Source organism: Conger conger, chromosome 1 (genome assembly GCF_963514075.1).
Source record: "Conger conger chromosome 1, fConCon1.1, whole genome shotgun sequence".
Lineage (NCBI taxonomy): Eukaryota > Metazoa > Chordata > Actinopteri > Anguilliformes > Congridae > Conger > Conger conger.
The window spans coordinates 16,447,561-16,465,478 of NC_083760.1; the positions used below are offsets into that span (position 1 = coordinate 16,447,561).

General features: G+C 43.6%; 1 protein-coding gene across 3 annotated transcripts in view; it reads right to left on the reverse strand.

Annotated features, from left to right (window-relative positions):
- Positions 1 to 848: 848 nt before the first annotated feature.
- Positions 849 to 17,918, reverse strand: part of daam1a (dishevelled associated activator of morphogenesis 1a) — a 72,576-nt gene continuing 55,506 nt past the window's right edge. For 2 of the 3 annotated variants that reach the window (XM_061235903.1, XM_061235895.1), the window contains exons 15-26: positions 17,649 to 17,756; positions 16,595 to 16,624; positions 15,363 to 15,460; positions 11,187 to 11,271; positions 9,439 to 9,545; positions 8,090 to 8,178; positions 7,614 to 7,782; positions 7,377 to 7,484; positions 5,976 to 6,036; positions 5,509 to 5,640; positions 2,934 to 3,104; positions 849 to 2,486 (exon numbers count right to left, since the gene is read on the reverse strand). In XM_061235903.1, coding sequence (XP_061091887.1) covers positions 2,286 to 2,486; positions 2,934 to 3,104; positions 5,509 to 5,640; positions 5,976 to 6,036; positions 7,377 to 7,484; positions 7,614 to 7,782; positions 8,090 to 8,178; positions 9,439 to 9,545; positions 11,187 to 11,271; positions 15,363 to 15,460; positions 16,595 to 16,624; positions 17,649 to 17,756 — 1,359 coding nt within the window. In that variant the 3' untranslated portion in view covers positions 849 to 2,285. The remainder of the gene's footprint in view (positions 2,487 to 2,933; positions 3,105 to 5,508; positions 5,641 to 5,975; positions 6,037 to 7,376; positions 7,485 to 7,613; positions 7,783 to 8,089; positions 8,179 to 9,438; positions 9,546 to 11,186; positions 11,272 to 15,362; positions 15,461 to 16,594; positions 16,625 to 17,648; positions 17,757 to 17,918) is intronic. The other variant, XM_061235912.1, reaches the window with a different exon arrangement.

The window sequence follows — 17,918 nt, forward strand, 5'->3', positions numbered from 1 at the left end:
AGTCTTCCAGGTCCTGAAGCAGCAAAACAGCCCCAGACCATCACACTACCACCACCATATTTTACTGTTGGTATGATGTTCTTTTTCTGAAATGCAGGGTTACTTTTACGCCAGATGTAATGGGACACACACCTTCCAAAAAGTTCAACTTTTGTCTCGTCAGACCACAGACTATTTTCCCAAAAGTCTTGGGGAACATCAAGATGTTTTCTGGCAAAATTGATCTCGGCATGATGTCTAGCTTTTGAGGATCATTTGGTCTACTTCACTTTGTCAGACAGGTCCTATTTAAGTGATTTCTTGATTGAGAACAGGTGTGGCAGTAATCAGGCCAGGGTGTGGCTAGAGAAATTGAACTCAGGTTTGATAAACCACAGTTAAGTTATGTTTTAACAGGGGGGGGGCAATCACTTTTTCACACAGGGCCATGTAGGTTTGGATTTTTTTTCTCCCTTAATAATAAAAACCTTCATTTAAAAACTGCATTTTGTGTTTACTTGTGTTGCCTTTGACTAATATTTAAATTTGTTTGAAGATCTGAAACATTTAAGTGTGACAAACATGCAAAAAAAAAAAAAAAAAAAAATCAGGAAGGGGCCAAACACTTTTTCACACCACTGTATGTTCAGAAAGCAATAAACAAGCTCAAGATGTTGAATTCACTGGCCACAAGAGGGCACTGCTCATCTACAATTTCTAATCGAATTTGCAGGAAAACTGAAACTCTAACGAAGTGCATGTCAGCAGAACAAATAAAACGATTTAATTACTACACTGCTAATATTAAATTAATCCTGGATGTAATCTCAGACCGAGGTGTCGTTAATAACTGAAGAATCAAGGAAACATTACATCTCAAATATTTTTATTTAGTTAAGATCTACATAACATTAAAAAGCAGTTTAAATAAGAAAGTCATACAGAAGGAACCCACATACAAAGGAAACTTTTATCACGCGGTAAAAGGAGGCTATTCAAAAACGTTTTTATTCAAGGGGAAGAATGGCCAACAGGACATGGCGATGGAAGGTGTGTTGCATGTGTAAATCCATGAGTAATCATGTGTACATATCTTTGTCTGTACACACATATACCGAGGATAAAATAACTTTTTATGATGCATAGAAGTCTTCAAACCGATATCCACAGTGTTTCAATGTCACAGACCTGGCTTTTAAGTATTCCTGGAAAATGTACAGTACCAGAAGTGCTCAAAGCCTATTTGTGTGGTCAGATCTCAAAAAATGTTTCTCTTTAAATATAATATTCTGCATACTGTAAATGTTGCATTTTCCCCACTTCTACTTTCAATTTAAGAAGTTAATTTCAGATCAAAATAATACAATACATAGTGTTTCAACCTTATTGCATGTGTGGTCCTATTTTAAGTACTCATGTCTCTTTTAAGTCCTTAAAAAATTTCCAGATTAAAAAATATATATCTTCGATGCAGAGCAGGAGAATCTCCTTTTGTGTAGAATAAAAAACAAGCCTGCCTTTCAAGATGGCATAGAATGTTCTAGAATGAGCATGTGGCGATTCTGGGCATCTTGGCTGAAACAATCATGCTCTCTTATCCTCTCCCTCCGCGCTAACACTGCAGACATTAAAAAAAGGAAAACCTTGTCCATTTACATTAGCTTTCCCTTCTCCATTAAAGAGGAGGGTAACTAGGTTGAGTAGGGGAGTACGGAGGATGTATCTGCTCCATTCTCCATGGTAAAGTTCAGCCTCAGCTGAGGTCCCCCCCCACACACATCCTCGGTGGTTTGTCCCATTCCCACCTCTAGCTGGGGCCGGGTTCAGGACCCTGAGCTCTGCAGTCAGCTCTCATTCTGAAAGCTACCAGCTACAGTGCACCAGCACCGTAGTATTCATGGTCACATACGCTGAACACAGTCATATCAAATAAAATAAGATTAAAAATATATATTTTTTTTTTGGCAGTCGACACAGGGATCTAGTAAGCCCTTCCGAACTTGTTTTTTCCACTCTCGCCATCCAAGTGAGCGTCCGTTGTTTTGGTAATCTGTTTCCAGACAGACAAAACCTCTTAGTTTTTGTGCTTCTGCAAAAGAAACTGTTGGCCTTTTTCATCTTTACTGTTCTGTTTTTTTTATAGGGGGATGGGGGGACGGGGGACGGGGGGTAAGTCAGCTTCACCATAGTAAGCACCTGCTGGGCCCTGCCACTAGGGGGCAGTGTGGCCAGAGGAGAGGAGGCATAGGCTGAGAGGAGGAGCCTCTGGCAGTGGAGGAGGGGGCCCTGCAGAGCCTCCAGTCTCCTCAGAAGTTGAGCTTGGTGATGGGCCGCTCCCTGCTGACCTCTGTGGTCGAGGTGTTGGCGCGTTTGCGGTTGCGCTTCATCTTGGTCAGGTCCTTGTCGAACACCTCCCCGGAGCGCAGGGCCGAGACCAGGTCGTCGAACTCGCCGTCCTCCTCCTCGGCCTTCCGCAGCTTGCGCTCCCTCTCCCGCTGCTCCTTCAGCTGAGGGAGGTGAAACGCACAGCGACTCACTCACAGCCCAAACATCCCAAAACAAGGCTTCTACAGAGAGACGCGACACAACGGCCACACCGGTGCTAATCACAACATAGCCATCGGGTCTCGAAGGAGGAGATCAGTTTGCATATTCCCGACATTGTGTGTTACTGTACGCCGACATGTGGAATGTGTTATGGGATTGACACATTCTCTTGCTGTGTAACATATGCTGGGTTCTGCAAGTGTTAACAAGGCATGGACCTGATAAAACAGACTTGAGATGACTGCCTCACTGTTTGAGAGCATGCTCAGTGACTCCAGCGCATACCTCTGGACTAACATGCGCAGCCATGGGCTCAACTCTCCAGACACAACATGTAACCCAGGGCCAGGAGACTCCCTCTCGTGTGAACCGCAGCAAAGGGAAAGAGCGAGAGGGCGAGGCCTCACCTGAGCCTCCATGCGAGCCCGTTTCTCCTCCTCCTCCTTGCGCCTCCGAATGTTCTCATTGTCCTGCTTGGCCTCGGAAAAGGACTGCAGGAACTGTTCGAAGATGCCGAAGAACTCGTCCGGCTGCATCCGGGTAGAATCCTCTCCAAAGTGCTTCACCGCCTTTTCAAACTGCGAGGGAGAGGTCGGGAATGACACACTTGGAATTTGGCCACACGTTCAGCAGGGCAGGAAGGGGACAGGTCACTGGGGACAATAGCTCCAGCAAAGCCTCCAAGTAGGGATGGGTATTGTTTTAACTCTGTAGATATCGGTGCTAAAACGTTACCTTTAAAATGGTACCGGTGCCTAAATATCAAGCAAAGGGTAGACATTAAAAACTTTTTTGTGGAAAACAAAAAAAGTTAACTTCAATTTAATTGTTTAAATTACACTTTGTAGTTAGAATTTAGAACCTTTCCATTGAGGAATTTTGAATGAGTTTAACCTTAAATAGCTTGCTAATCGATCTGCTGAGTGTAACATTAGCTAGGGAAGACGGGTGGCATCGAAATGAAGCTTCAAAATTTGTGTTGCGATTTGGTCCACTAGGTACTGCATGTATGAGAACTGTATATAGCATAGCAGCAGCAGGTTTCAGTACCCAAACCTATCTCCAAAGTTAAAGGGTACTTTCAGTAAAACAAGTGGAAAATGGCCCTGGCAAGGATAAAATGAAACCAAACTGCTCATTTAATTTATTAACATTTAGGCAGTGATGTATGGCTCCCCCTGTCAAACAGTGGCTACTTCCCCTCTCCCACCATTACACGGTGTAACCGTACACATAAATATCCTTCCGCCAAAGTAGTAGCATCAAATACATTCCACATGCCACTTTGAGAACACAGCAAATGACCAGAAAAACCCTTTTGAAAGTGATATCCTCGGCCCATCTCGGTTAAACATTGACCTTGTGTTTTCAATAGTTCCAATGTCCACATTGGCAGACAAACCTATTAACTCAAGAGCAAGAGGCAAGTTAACTCCTCCGCTTTAACATAAACCGGAGACCCGGAGCAAGGCTTTCAAGTCTGTTGGTAATTACTGACTTTGAAGGAGCGGTTCAAAGCCGGAATAGGTGCCCCTTTTCCGGCCAAGTGTGGACGAGCCCCGTTCAAATTGTGGCCTCTCTTTCACGGCACGCAGCCGGGGATGGAGTTACAGGATTAGCGACACTACCCCTCAAGCCTATCAAGCCGTCAGTACCGCCATCCATTAGCTTTATGGGAACATCAGAGCGCTCTGATCTGGAGCAGCGGGATACACACACTGGGCCCAGCAGGGGTGTTCTTCCTCTCCGGACCAGCTGACTGGATGTCTCCACAGCCAAAGCCGCTCGGAGCCTACCGCCGCCCCGACGTCTCTGGTTCTGCTTTAAGCAGCCCTAATTAAGCTCAAGGTTATTAGCCGAAGCGAAAAGGAAAACACGCAAAGCATGAAAATATATAGGAGGATGCTGAGGCTTACGGGCACCAGCGACACGTCTAGCCCCTAGCACTCGCTGCAGGAGACCAGGGGCTGCTGTTCCCAGCATGCCTTTGATGTGTGTTTATAAGTGCCATATGGGGGTGCATATCAGAACCAAATGTGCTGGAGGCAGGAGGGCTCTCACAGCTCAGGGGTCTGTGGAACGTGGCCCCGCTCGAGGGACTAAATGGAGCGCTTAACAGGGCCCTGTGGTGGCCCATGATCCAGGACATGGCTCAGAGAGACAGCTCATTTACAAATGTGAGAGTTGGGCCGCAGAACTGACGTCATCGCTCAAACCAAAAACACAAAAGGAATGAGAAAAAAACGAACCAAGCCAAATTAACACTTCTACAGTAACCGGTGCATTCATTATGTTTTCAATGTTCATTTCCTCTTAAAGCAAAGAGGCCAGATTTGTATCGACACAGGAGTCAGTGGGTCTCAGTGGATACACTTTCATTGGACACACTTTTGAAGTTTTGCTCAGCAGATATTCTCTAGTCCTCACATATGGATCACATATCCCACAAATGGCAGGCTGCAAACAGGGAATTTGTTTATGGGGGCAGGATGCCACACTCTCATAAACACACTGACAATGTGCCCATCTGCTGCTTCCTCTGTTAGCTCCGCTAGGTGCAGTGTGTCCACACAGGACCAATAAAGTGCATTCACAGACACGCTCAGCTCCCAGCATGCACCAGTCTGACGTCACTGTCTCTCAGAGGTACAGCTGGGGACGTAAGAACAATGCAACCTAGTCTTCAGAGGGTTTGGTGGTCTGATGCTTTATAGTCTTTTTGTCGGGACAACCTCAGTGGTCGGTAAATTCTTTTTGGGTGACTTTTTTCCTTTCCTTTATTCTTATTATTTCATTTCTGTATTATTATTAAAACAGGGACGGAGATACAGCGAGTGCATCCCAGACATTCTCCCACAATCATTTCCCACAGGAGCTCAGTCTGCACCCCGTGGATGTATAGAGGGACCTAGAAGAGGTTCACATGGGAAGACAGTGGGGCAGTAGCTTTTGCTGAGACGAAAGAAAGGACTCCTTGCTAACCAGCTCTTTGGCTTCCTGAAGAGAGTCCTCCACGTCTGAGAAGCTGAAGCTGGCCACGGTGATGAACTGGCTGACCACCGACACAAACTTGTCCCCTGACTGCTGTGGACGGCCCTTCTGGAACTCCAGCTCCTGAGGAGAACCACATCGGAGAGGGAAGAGTCAACTGTTAGGCAAGAGTTAACAGTGATGCTACAAACACCATCCCAAATGTTCTCACACATCCTGGTGCTCCAAGCAGGCTACATCTCTGTCTCCCCAGCTGACCAGAACAGCTCCTCACAATCTGTATATGAGTTTATGAGTCTCCACTTTGAATCTGTAGTCATAATTTAACTGCACGCTCACTTGGATAAAACAGCAAATGGTCTCTGAGAAAGAAGTCCTTTATCTTGGGGTCACCCCCAAAGGGCACCCACATGATTACGCTCAACATGCAAAGGGGAATGAGAAATGAATTCACTCACGCTCTCCACATTCTTGAGGCCACTGCGCAGATTATTCATGTCCTTCTCCAGCTCTGTCATGCTATGATGGGGAAGACATTCATTGTTACAGTCCTTACAAGGCTACAGTAAACAGGTTTTCATTTGGACATTTCATGTGGCGAGAAAGGCGATCCTGACTCCTCGGACAATGATTCCCTGCCGAACGTTTAGGTGCGGTCACACTATTGTTCCACAAATCATTGTTATACGCAAACAGGAAAGGCTGTGGGCGCCCGTGTCCAACTTCAGTGAACACTTTAATATGTTTTACAGTTACACAGATGAAAGATTGTTGTAAACCTAAATGACGATCACATTAAGTCGACACGCCGCGCTTCATTAGTATTTCTATGACATTTATAATGTGAACGTTGACCATTACGGTTTCTCACACTAAAAACAGATCTTTACCCTTCACCCCCTTCTGTTCAACAGTTCAAAAGACACTCTAAAATGTGCTGTGAGAGAAATCAGTGTGACAGCATCTCACTATTCATAGACACAAGAAATTACATAATGCAATCTGCTGCTCCCTATCAGTGGAGCCCTTATTTCTGGAGTCCAGAGCTAAGGCTTTGTCTCTTGGCCTCAAAGTACACACCCGCGGTGTCACGTGATCAATGGAGGAGAAACAGCAGTGACACCGGGGTGACTCCATGAACACAACGGAAATTACTGACTCCGTTCAGAATGGAAAGAATACACGTTGAAAAAGTTAGCTTCATCCTAATTCTCACGGAAAATAGAAATGCAGCCATTCTTCCGAGATAAGTTCAGAGAAAACACAGGCATGTCGTGTAAAGCCAATGCACAGCCATTTCTCAGCAAGAAACAAGTACTGCACCATGTCAGATCTGAATGAGAATTTTTTTTCCTGCAAGTCAGGCAAGTTCAGCAACCAGATTCTGCATTGGTTTTATGTAACACACTCACCATCAACACTGGGTTAAACTCAGAGCATGTTCTGGCCAACACATTTCTTTTGTTTGATTGTTCTACTGGATTGAAGTCTTCCAGAGACAGGAAAACTGACTCTTTGCCTTGAGACAAGATTGACTAGCTGTAATCCTGTACAGAGAGGGTGTTTTACTCTAATGCTAAACATGGTGGAAATGTAGACACCATTATATACAAGTATACATCAGGAGCTTTTCCATTACATTCATACGGCAGACTTACAGTTTAAGATATAACATTAATCACAGTTTCTGAGTTGTGCAAACATGAACAGGTTCATAATTTGCATAATGTCAGTCTCCCTCCTGTGTGGAGCAAAGCAAGTGAAATAATCATGAATCATGGATCTCCATGATTCATAATTCTGAGACTGAACATTTCCAACAGCCATGTGGGCATTTCCAGGGTGGCCTTGACACTCACTTGACTTTTGCAGCCTCTGGCACATTCTGCAGGTCCTCTTGGAAAAGCACAACTTTGGGGTACTTCTTCTCCAAGATGGTGATCAGGTAGTGCAAAAGAGTGATGTTCCTGCAATCACATGCACGTTTTAAATCATGCCAATCTAAACCGGCTTCACAAAACTGTATGCTGGGCTTGTTGCTTCTCGTCAGTATTGAAGGGTGAAACCTTACACTAGACCACCTTGGCTGATCTTACTTGTCAATGCTGGACTTGGTGTCTGCGATTTTGTTGAGAGAGGAAATTTTGAAGCCATAGGCGTTTCCTCTCTGCCCCTTGTTCATGTAGTTCCCGAAAGCAAGCACCACCTCCAGAAGCTGCTTCAGGTTGCGACTTTGCAGTATCTCCTTGGAGGCCTTGGTCAGAGCTGAGAAGGCAACAAGAGGTTTAGTTGAAGAACTAGAAGAAGTAGTCTGTTATTTACCTGACAAGTGGGGGGCAACCTTTAGCCTAGTGCCTAAGGTACATGACTGGGACCAAGAAAGTTGGTGGTTCAAGCCCCAGTGTGGCCACAATAAGATCCACACAGCTGCTCACCCAACATTGCTCCAGGGGGGGATTGTCCCCTGCTTAGTCTAATCAACTGTTAATCACTTAGGATAAAAGCATCAGCTAAATAACAAATTATTATTCATTATTAAGTGCAGCTAGAGTTTGAGCAGAATGGTTTGTACCTTCAACTTTGGGTTTTATTTCAGAAATTCTCTCCGCAAACTTCTTCTTGAAGTACAGGGATTGGAGCCTCTGCTGGTAGTGGTTGATTCTATGACACAGATGTGGGAAAAGGCAGTTAATGTTAGTGAATTTAAACAGAGCTCTCACAGGCATGCACCATAGGGAGCTGAAACCAGCTTGTAAAAGGTTTCAATCAGCCACAAATTGCTCCTAAGTCCTTCTGAAAGTTCTCATCAGTACTTACACGCTAGTCTAACACTTAACAGCTTAATGCAAGATGACAATCAAAACAAAATATTAAATGGGGAAAACAAACTGTTAACATTGCAGCAGGGAGACTTAACCCTCTCATGTTCTACACCAGCTCCAGAGGCTGTCGCCATGGCTACTTTGTTCTCAGGAGCCAAGAACACTTCAGGGAGTGTGATTAAGAACATCGCCAATTCGTGGAAGGAAGTCCCTTTTCCCATAGCCAAAATAGAAAAGGGCTTTCATGCACTATAATAAAAACAGTTTTACTCCCAAAGCTAATATAATGCATACTGTATATATTACACTTAATTTCTTAACTATTCAAAGCAGCTGCTTATTAACAAGAAGGTAATCTTCTGACCTTTATCCATAATCAGAAAATAGGACTGAGTACTAGAATTGTGTGTGTAAATTTGCATAAATTGTATTCCAGTATATTGAAATTATTTATGGTAGAGAGATGAACAAGCATGTTGCCGTTTTTTTGGCAGCTGTGTACCCGGATAATGGCCTCCAGATCTACACGGATCTCTTGGCCAGTGACAGTTTGCGACAATGTTAAACTGCACCCCCAAGCAGAGCAGGAAACAGCAGAATGTTCCCACACTTGAGAAGGCCGGGGAGCGATTTTATAGGGATGCCTGGAGCGCCTCATCAGTCCTACACTGGCAACCAACCCTTTCACATGGGATTCCCCCCTTAATTAGTAATAAATGAAAGAAGAACATTAGAGCCCAAAGCCCTGTGGCCCAGCGCTAAGATAATGACTCATGGTAAAGAATCAGCCCTAAATGACTTCTATGGCCATCACAGGCAGATTTGGCTATTTAAGAGTCTTTTGAACAGCTCTGAATGGAGTAGATTTTTCCTTTCAGAACAAAATGGCTGCCTACTTGTTTTAAAGGCCTGACGTCAACGTTCAGAGCACATGTGCAACATTCAGACATCGCATTTCATCAAAGCCTGAGCAAACTTTCATTTGGCAAGAACTAAGGCAAATAATGTTTTTTGGAATCAGACTGGGACCTTCTGCATACCATCCAGGTGGAGGTTCAGTATAATTCTGACGTCACTGTTTGTGACCAGTGGACCATACCTGCTCATCTCGTATAGGAAGCGGTCAGCCTTTGCCATGCGGTTCAGTTCCTGCTTGTGCTCCTCCAGGAGATCCACGTCACTCTTTTCAGGGACAAACTTCAACAGCTGGGGAGACAAGAAAACATTTTTAGGTCATAAAGGAAGAGTCACCTCAATCTTAGATCAGTTCTATGACTACTCTCACCACTACTGCTACAGTAGCAATAGGAGAAGTAGCCTTAGTCAAACTGATAGTAAAATATAATATTAAAGATGAACAACTTGATCAGAGTAGAGACAAGAAACAGAGACCAAGAACACAAACGGAGAAGGTGCCATTTGTCAGGTATGCAAGCTGCCGGCACACCCAAAACCACAGTGAAACCAAAACACGCACCGCACGTCAGAGCTAGACGTGCAGCAACGGGGAAATTTTGAGTTGTGTGGCAGGCCCGAAGGGTGAGCCTCAAATCTAGATTTAAAAACACATTTTTGACATTGCTGTGTAAGGGCCAAGTCATATGCAATAATCATGTGAAGAAAGATGTAAATCGCAGCACAGTGCAACGGAATTCCTCCTTTACTTTCAGGGTAACTGATGAGATATCAATGGACCAGAATGAAGAACAGCAAGTCAGAGATGCAGAGGAAACTGTCTGTTTTTCCTGTTTTGATGAACTTCCTCAGAGACTGACTTGAAAGGTCACCTGCTGAGCTCCAGGTTCTCCAGGGCTCAGACTCAGGGCTACCAGTGAAGACCCCTAACAGCATTCAGATGTTGACTGCCAATGAAATCCTTTAAAACTCATTTGGACCCACTACAACAAATACCCTTACACTATGCAACTACAATCCCAATGAAAATGGCAGCTTCATACAAATGAATAATATAACTGACCGAAATTGAAGCAGTAAAGGATCTTGTATTTTAACACACTTTAATTACTTAATTTGCTTAAGAACCCAACACACAGCCATAATGAATACTGCAAAAATCTTTACTAAACCGATATTCTGAAATGACTGGAAACACAATCTAAGAACTTCATAACCTTGATCAACACAGAAAGGATGGCTGTGCAAACAAAAACAATGGCAGAGCCTTCTTTACATCCACAATCGTCTTCTCCAACCTCAAGAGTCCTACCACACTTCCATCAGGACTGCATACAGGGGACAATGGGAGAGTGAGCCTTCTGCTCGTGTGCCCTTTGCCTCTGGAACTCCCTCCCTGAAGACCTTAGAAGTGCCCCATATATTAATGCTTTTAAAACATGCCTTGAACTTACAGACCTTTAAATCACTTTTGTTTTTGTTTTCCTTAGCTATAAAGCGCTCTGAGATCTGCCGCCACAAATGAGAAGCGCTATAAAAACGGAATTTTTATTATTATTATTACCTGTTTATCAGGGTGTAGTCTGCAACTCTTTGGTTTACTGTATCATTAACATGATGACCTCATTTCCCCTTAACCCTTACAATGTCAGCCGTACAACTCCATGTTACTGTGCCACTCCCAGTGTTTACCCTTGTATAGTTATTTGTCTGCAAGGATATGATGCAAGAGTTCAGTGCTTTTGAGCGCCAAACACGTCTGAAATCTTGTTACCAATTAAGTCTTTCATAGCACACTCCCTATGCACTCCTCCTGAGGACAAGATAGGGCTTGAGGATTCTACTGCGATGCTGAAATATCTCCTCCGGGCAAGTGGTGAATAACCCTGCTCACACCTGGGCCTTGTGGCATTGCTTCAACATCACACTCACCTGTTCCAGCATGTCTTTGGGTAGATCCTCCTGCTCATCCATGGTCAGGATGGCCCTCTTGATCTCATCATTGGACAGCTTCAACCTGGAACGCAAGCACAGAAACATCACTGTAGGGGCTGTTCTGACAGGCAGTTATTAACTGACAGCAGGGCTTGGTGTTTGGTAATTAAATAACATGTTCTCTTCTGTGCCAAAGAGAGGGCAGTCCAATTTTGCGATGTGCATGGACAGGGGCAGGTAAGCTTTCTAAAGTGATCCTTAATTTTATTCCTGACAAGCGGTGTCCTGCTTACACGTCAGAATGCTGTACAACAGGGGTGTGAAACTCCAGTCCTGGAGGGCCACAGTGTCTGCAGGTATTTGTGGTTTCCTTTCAATTAGCAGCCAATTAAGGTCTTGAGAACAAGGTGTGTAGACTCTTTAGCCAAAGAAAGTCTTAAATTCATCACTCGTGCTGAAACACACCAAGAACCAGCAGACGCTGCGACCCTCGAGGACTGGAGGAGCATTACTGCATTCTCAAGTGTCAACAATAAAATTAAGGTGTACTGTCCTGTCCTACAGTACTGTCACCACTGTGATGGTCAGAGCAGAGCCATTGTGCTATTTTTTTAATAACAGGTCTATTTTCTGAAAAACCTGGAAAAAGTGGAGGGCACCCTGGTCCCCAGGGCATTTTGCCTTTGAGGAAAAAGGAACATTTTTGGGAACAAACTAAGATTTTTTTGCAGACTCCCACCAACAGTCCAAGACCAGGTGTTTGACATCCTTAGCTCTAGCAGTTCTGTTGTTTGAAAATCTCTACTGGCACACGGGCACTCTCAGGTCCTCTGCCAGAAAGAAGGAAGAAAAACAAAAACAGAAAAGGAGGAAAAGTCCTGGCCAAGAGGATGTGAAACACAGAGTGCTGGAGCAGCTGATGATATAACTTCAGCTTTGTGTTTGTACATTAGTAATACAGTATGTGTACACACACACACAAGTGTGTTTCCACTGGTATTCCCTTATGAAGCTCAATAAAGGAGGGCACAATATACATCCAGGAATCCTGGAGTACTGTGCTGTATCTGAATCAGCTTCCTAAGTACATCTTCAAAGTAAGTACTGTCTACTAAGCATACTGCATTCTGTTTAGTGCATATTTTTTTGTACGCAATAGGCAGTTTGCAGAAGATATCTTCCATGCTATTTTCCAACTGTACTGTGGAAGTGTTGTAAGACCTTCTGCCCTTGTGCAGACATGCTCACGCATTGTTTTTGTTGAAGGAAAACATCAGCGAAGCTACACCTTGTTTTTAAAACAAAACTATTCATATTTATGGGACTAAAATGGTGATTTACTTCCTGGAAAGTATATACTATACTCAGAAAGTATGATGCGTTATATACTCAAAGTAAAGCAAATCATCCTGGGATTTTAGGGGCGACATGGCTCAGGCAGTAAGAGCAGTCGTCTGGCAGTCGGAGGGTTGCCGGTTCGATCCCCCGCCCGGGCTGTGTCGAAGTGTCCCTGAGCAAGACACCTAACCCCTAAATGCCAATTGCCAATCGCTGTTGGTGTGTGAGTATGTGTATGAATGGGTGAACGAGAAGCATCAATTGTACAGCGCTTTGGATAAAGGTGCTATATAAATGCCAACCATTTAAGTGCACTAAATTTAGAGTAAATTTTGTCTACTTAACTGTCTCATCCAGTGTACTCAAAAGCTATACTCAATAGTAGGCAAGTGTGCAGATACTGCCCTGCTGTCCATCCACCAGGTTCAGCATGTGGAACCCAGAGCTTGTGGACAATCACAGCCCGAGTCCAACAGCTGTTTCTCAGAGAAGATCGCGTCTCTCTCTGAGAACTTGGCTAATTATGTCTGCAGTTAGAGAGACCTTCAATCAAAAGCCTTTGGTGTGTGCCTGCCTGGGTGTTCTGTATCAATGTCTTTATTGAAGATTCTGCTCACCCTATAGTTATGCATCTGAAACCCATAATTCTCATCAGCTGAAAAAGTGAGCTCATTCCGCCTGGCTAATTCTTCTCATCCAACAGTGGCTATGTGCACTGGATTGGCTGGATTCTAACACAGCCAATGCATGGCATTGGTTCTGCTGGTGACTCACTGAGCCTTGCACAGATAATCTGTTCATCAGCCAATCAGCCAACACCACGTGGGGCTGAGCGCCACCCCAATAATTACATTTAGCATTTTTCTATCATTCAGAGCTTGAAAATATAACGCACTTGGCTGTATAAATTGAATGAACATTTTCCCGCCACTGCACTTTTTGGTTTCTGGACTACTGGTTAAACAGGCCAGTGTCATGCAGTTCCTCCACATCAAACAATGGTCCAGATATTCCAGAACATTCCCAGAACAAATGAAGTACCCCGCTTTCATCCCCTCTTTAATCTGCGTGGCAAAATGGAAGGCAGATGAATACAGGGTTGTGTCACCCCGCAGAAAAGCTGATGCCCCCAGGCCAGCGACCAGAGCAGGGCCCGGGCTGACTTCACTGGAACATCTGGTCCACATATTACACATTCCACACCTCGCATACCATCTGCAGGGGCCAGCAACGCTGGAATCCCTCAGCAGAAGCCCACTCTTTGGCGTTTACATGCTCCAACAGGAAGGTCTGCAGACTCACACCACTACTACTACAAGCAGGCCCTAATCCTGCATCCCTGAAATTCAGCTCTCCCTATTCTTCCACCTTTACTAAACTTTTACTAAACTATCCTCCCCCTAAAGTTTTCCTGTGTACGAGAACACCATCTCAGCTGAAAGACAAACTAAGTCTAGCCTCTTCTCATCCCTGGACTAGATCAGCTTCATGATCAGCGACACTAAAAACACACCTTTCTATCGTGGCACATCTTCTGACTTTCAAACCCCCTTAAAAAAGCACTCATTCCTACCCGCTGAGAGCACACCCTTCTGCCCTCTGAAACCACGAACCCCAGCCCTGCCAGACCACAACTCCCTCACCATCAGCTCTGTAATCATTCAGTCCTGATGTGTCAGAAGTGGTTATGGACTTCTAAATATAAGGGTGTAAATATACTCTATAACCAATAAAATAACAGACTCCACTCCACCCCCCACGCCGATCCTCTCTACACACGCACTTAGGGAGGGGTCCTGTGTTTCCAAAAGCTGTCCCATTTCCAAAATGCCCATCAGGCTGTCCTGAGGGGGAATACAGTTCCCAGATAATGAAATTTGCTGTTTAGCAAAAAAAACACATTATGGGAATAGCTCTTTGTTTGTTTTATGTCATTTGTGTATAACATCTCTTGAAAGGATTGGTCTCTGTGTGAAGGATTCTTGCTTGTTTGTGATGCCAAACCAGACTTAATAAGGGATGGGAAGCAGATCGATCTGGTGTACACAGGCTAGCCAACAGTGGATGGTTGCTTTGGCTTCTTTTAACCCAAACAGTTACATGCCAATGCTCTGAAGAAACCTAATCATCACAAAAGTTTTGAACAGATTATTAGTTCTCAATGACATGATGATAACCAAGGAAATAAATGACATGATACATTAGTGTGTGTTCCAAAAGAACTGGTTTAAAGAAAGAGTACAACTGTGAAATGTAGAGTTTACAGTTTCTGGTTGCATTTACTTCCATCTTAATATCTTTAATTTCCCTAATGTTTCAAAATATAATTCGCAGTCCTACTCTAATACACGGATGAACACTTGCCATAGCTGCCATAATTACTCATCTTAAGAATCCAGAAAGTAATAAAAACTAGTCAATTCCAGGTTTCGGTCACGGCTGTAAAATTGAGTTAACAATGGGAAAACAGACTTTGTGTGTGTTTGGTGCCATGGTAACCAAAAGGGATGTGACAGAGCCCGAAAGAGAAGAACGCAGGCCAACACCTTCACTGTACAAAAAACGGTTAAATATAGTTCTTGGCCAAAGTAAAAAATGTTACAATATGCTGTCAGACGTGAAAAATGATTTCCCAGAAGAAGCTAGTGAAAGTAATGTAAATAAAACATTCTTTGACTGTGAAGTAAGGCCAGCATATTGTACATGGCCGTCATGCACTCAATGAAAAGAATTCAAGGAAGCTGCTTTGAGTTTCTACCAGAACGATCTAATCATACAGAAGTGTGTTTATCCCAAACAGAAGAGCACTACTCAGGGTCAGGGCCAAAGACTCACCGAGACAGAAGGATGTTGCAGTTTTGGGCTCTGCGGCCATCGATGAGGGACAGCTCCTTGACTTTTTTAGTGCTTAGAGGGTCGTCTTCTGTCTCTTTCTGGAGGGAGAAAACCGGAAAGGACAAACACTACATTTAATTAAATGAAACATCCTTTGGCAACAACAAACTGCAGATTTCTGTCTGAGCTCATAATCTGTTTTGAAAAATGCACCGTCCAAACAAGTTACTTCATAAATTATCTCTGTTGTTCATCAGCACAGCCTTCAACAACCATGTTGAGATGTCAAACATTGGGAACTTATTTACAATGTGGTTCTTTTTTGATTTCTGAAAACATTTTTTTCATGGAAAGTAATCAAAACAGAAAGATCCGTTTGTGCTTCAGCTATTAAAAAAGGTTTCTGACTGGGAGAGGGTGGGCCTATAGCTCTCCAGCTATCTGTAGTTACAAAGGGAAAATCCTGGCCCACACCCACATCTGCCCCAGGTGGGGGTGGGTAAGCTCTACTAGTGAGTCAGTTAGGCCTCACCACCTGCTGCCTCGCATTGCTTCGAGACCAAATACTTTCACGCAATAACCAGCCAACAAGACACAGTAGAATAACAGCCATATAACACATACACGTGGACAGACACAGATGGATACGGACACGACTTAAAAACGTGTATACATTTAACAGCCATGGACGGAAGGGACTGCGTTGTTTGACTGGGGCATAAAACACAGCTGACTGTGAGGACTGCCATGTTTGGCGATGATGTGTACTTTCAGGAACAGGGAAGCAGACCTGCACAACATCTACACAAAGCTCATTTCCAACAAACGGAAATCTGGCACTTTTATCGTTTCGGGGCTCCAGCTGTTCGCATGCCACAAAACCAGTCTGGTTAATTACGCACAGAAACATCTTGAAATGGTAACTAATAAACTGAAACAGTTCAGTCATCAATGTGATGTTTTTTATATTACAGGATTTAAAGACGTTTTTTGGTCAGCAATAACGCTGTGGCTTACTACAGCAGAATACCGTGGAAATTAAAAAACATAGTAATGACGAGACTTGAGAACATAATATTATAAAAGTATTGAATCATAGGCATTTGACATTCAGCACAGATGCTGATAAAGAGTAGCACTCAAGAGATACAGCTGTACAGCACTGCAGACGAAGGTGAAGACACAGACAAAGACAAAGACAAAATCACGATGAAAGCAGAGAAATCACTCACCTGCTTGTTGTTATTGGTCATAAAGAAGTCCTAAAACGCAGGCAGGAAGCAGGGGAAATGCAGCATTCATTAAAATGATAGTGCAGCACAGTGCAACAAAGCTATTAAGAGCCAACAAAGCAAATCATCGTCCAGTGATGCATGTGAGAGAAACCCAGTGGGCAAGCAAAGGATCATGGGAGGAAAGGCTGATCGCTTCTGTACACTATTGATGAAGAATACTTATTGTGTGCTAACATTTCCAGTGTGTTTGCCATAAAAAACAAGGTTAATTCATTTGAACCTTTCCAGTACCACAATACTTGTGTAACGATGACAATTTAAGTATTTGAAGATGGCTGGCTCATTTGCACAACCACAATTAGAAAAATCAATGTAACCACATCAGTCTCACTGCAATATTTCATGTGGTGCTGAAGAGATTAAATGTTTTCAAATAAAAAGGATTCTGTCCCAGTAAAGTCAAGATTTTTTTAGGACAATTACTTGGGACAGATTCATTAAGCAACAGCAGTATAGTGAAAGCCGAAAGCTTTTAAACAAATAAAACACAGCAGCCTTGCTCATAAGCTTATTACGGAGTAACAGTTCTGCATGCAGTAACAGAAAAGGCCTCCAGATTCAATGAAATACTATTGTCCAATAGGAAAAACCAACTGCATCAAATTATGTTGAATATAAAATGTATGCAGTCATTTTAGATTTTGCATTTACATTACTTCGTTTCCCCTGGGAGCCTGTTTCTTGGGAACAGTACATTGGTTATAAATCTGTAAGTATTACTCTTAAAGACAGCCAAAATAAGGAGCAAAAAATAGTGGTGTGCTTCTTTTGTAGTTTTGAGTGCTGTGCCAAAAACATGCATGTGTGTACCAGCTGTGACACTAGGCCTGGGCAACATTGCAACATTCTCAGGATGGCATACACATTTCATGCAAAATGATGTCAGTATTGTTTGCACGTCCTATTGGAGAGAGAACAGAGGAGCATACTAGGCTGAAGGTTCCCCTAACGTTTGAGTCTCCCCCCCTGCTGTGCTCACACCATACTCTACCTGCTGCCTCTGGTAAGCTGAGAAGGTTCTCTCAATATCCTCCAGGTCCAGGATTTTGAAAACTTTGAGATCATCCACTTCTGTCCACACTGTTCCCTCCAATTTATTCTGCACAGAAAGATCACAAAAACAGTGTTCCAAAGCCCTCAGTTGAAGTAGATGATGCAGTCATAACCTCACTCAAAGTTACAGAGCAATAAATAACAGCTGAAACTTTTTAACAAGCAGGTGTGGCTTATTTTCTCATGAGCTTAGCTGGCAGGCCGTTGT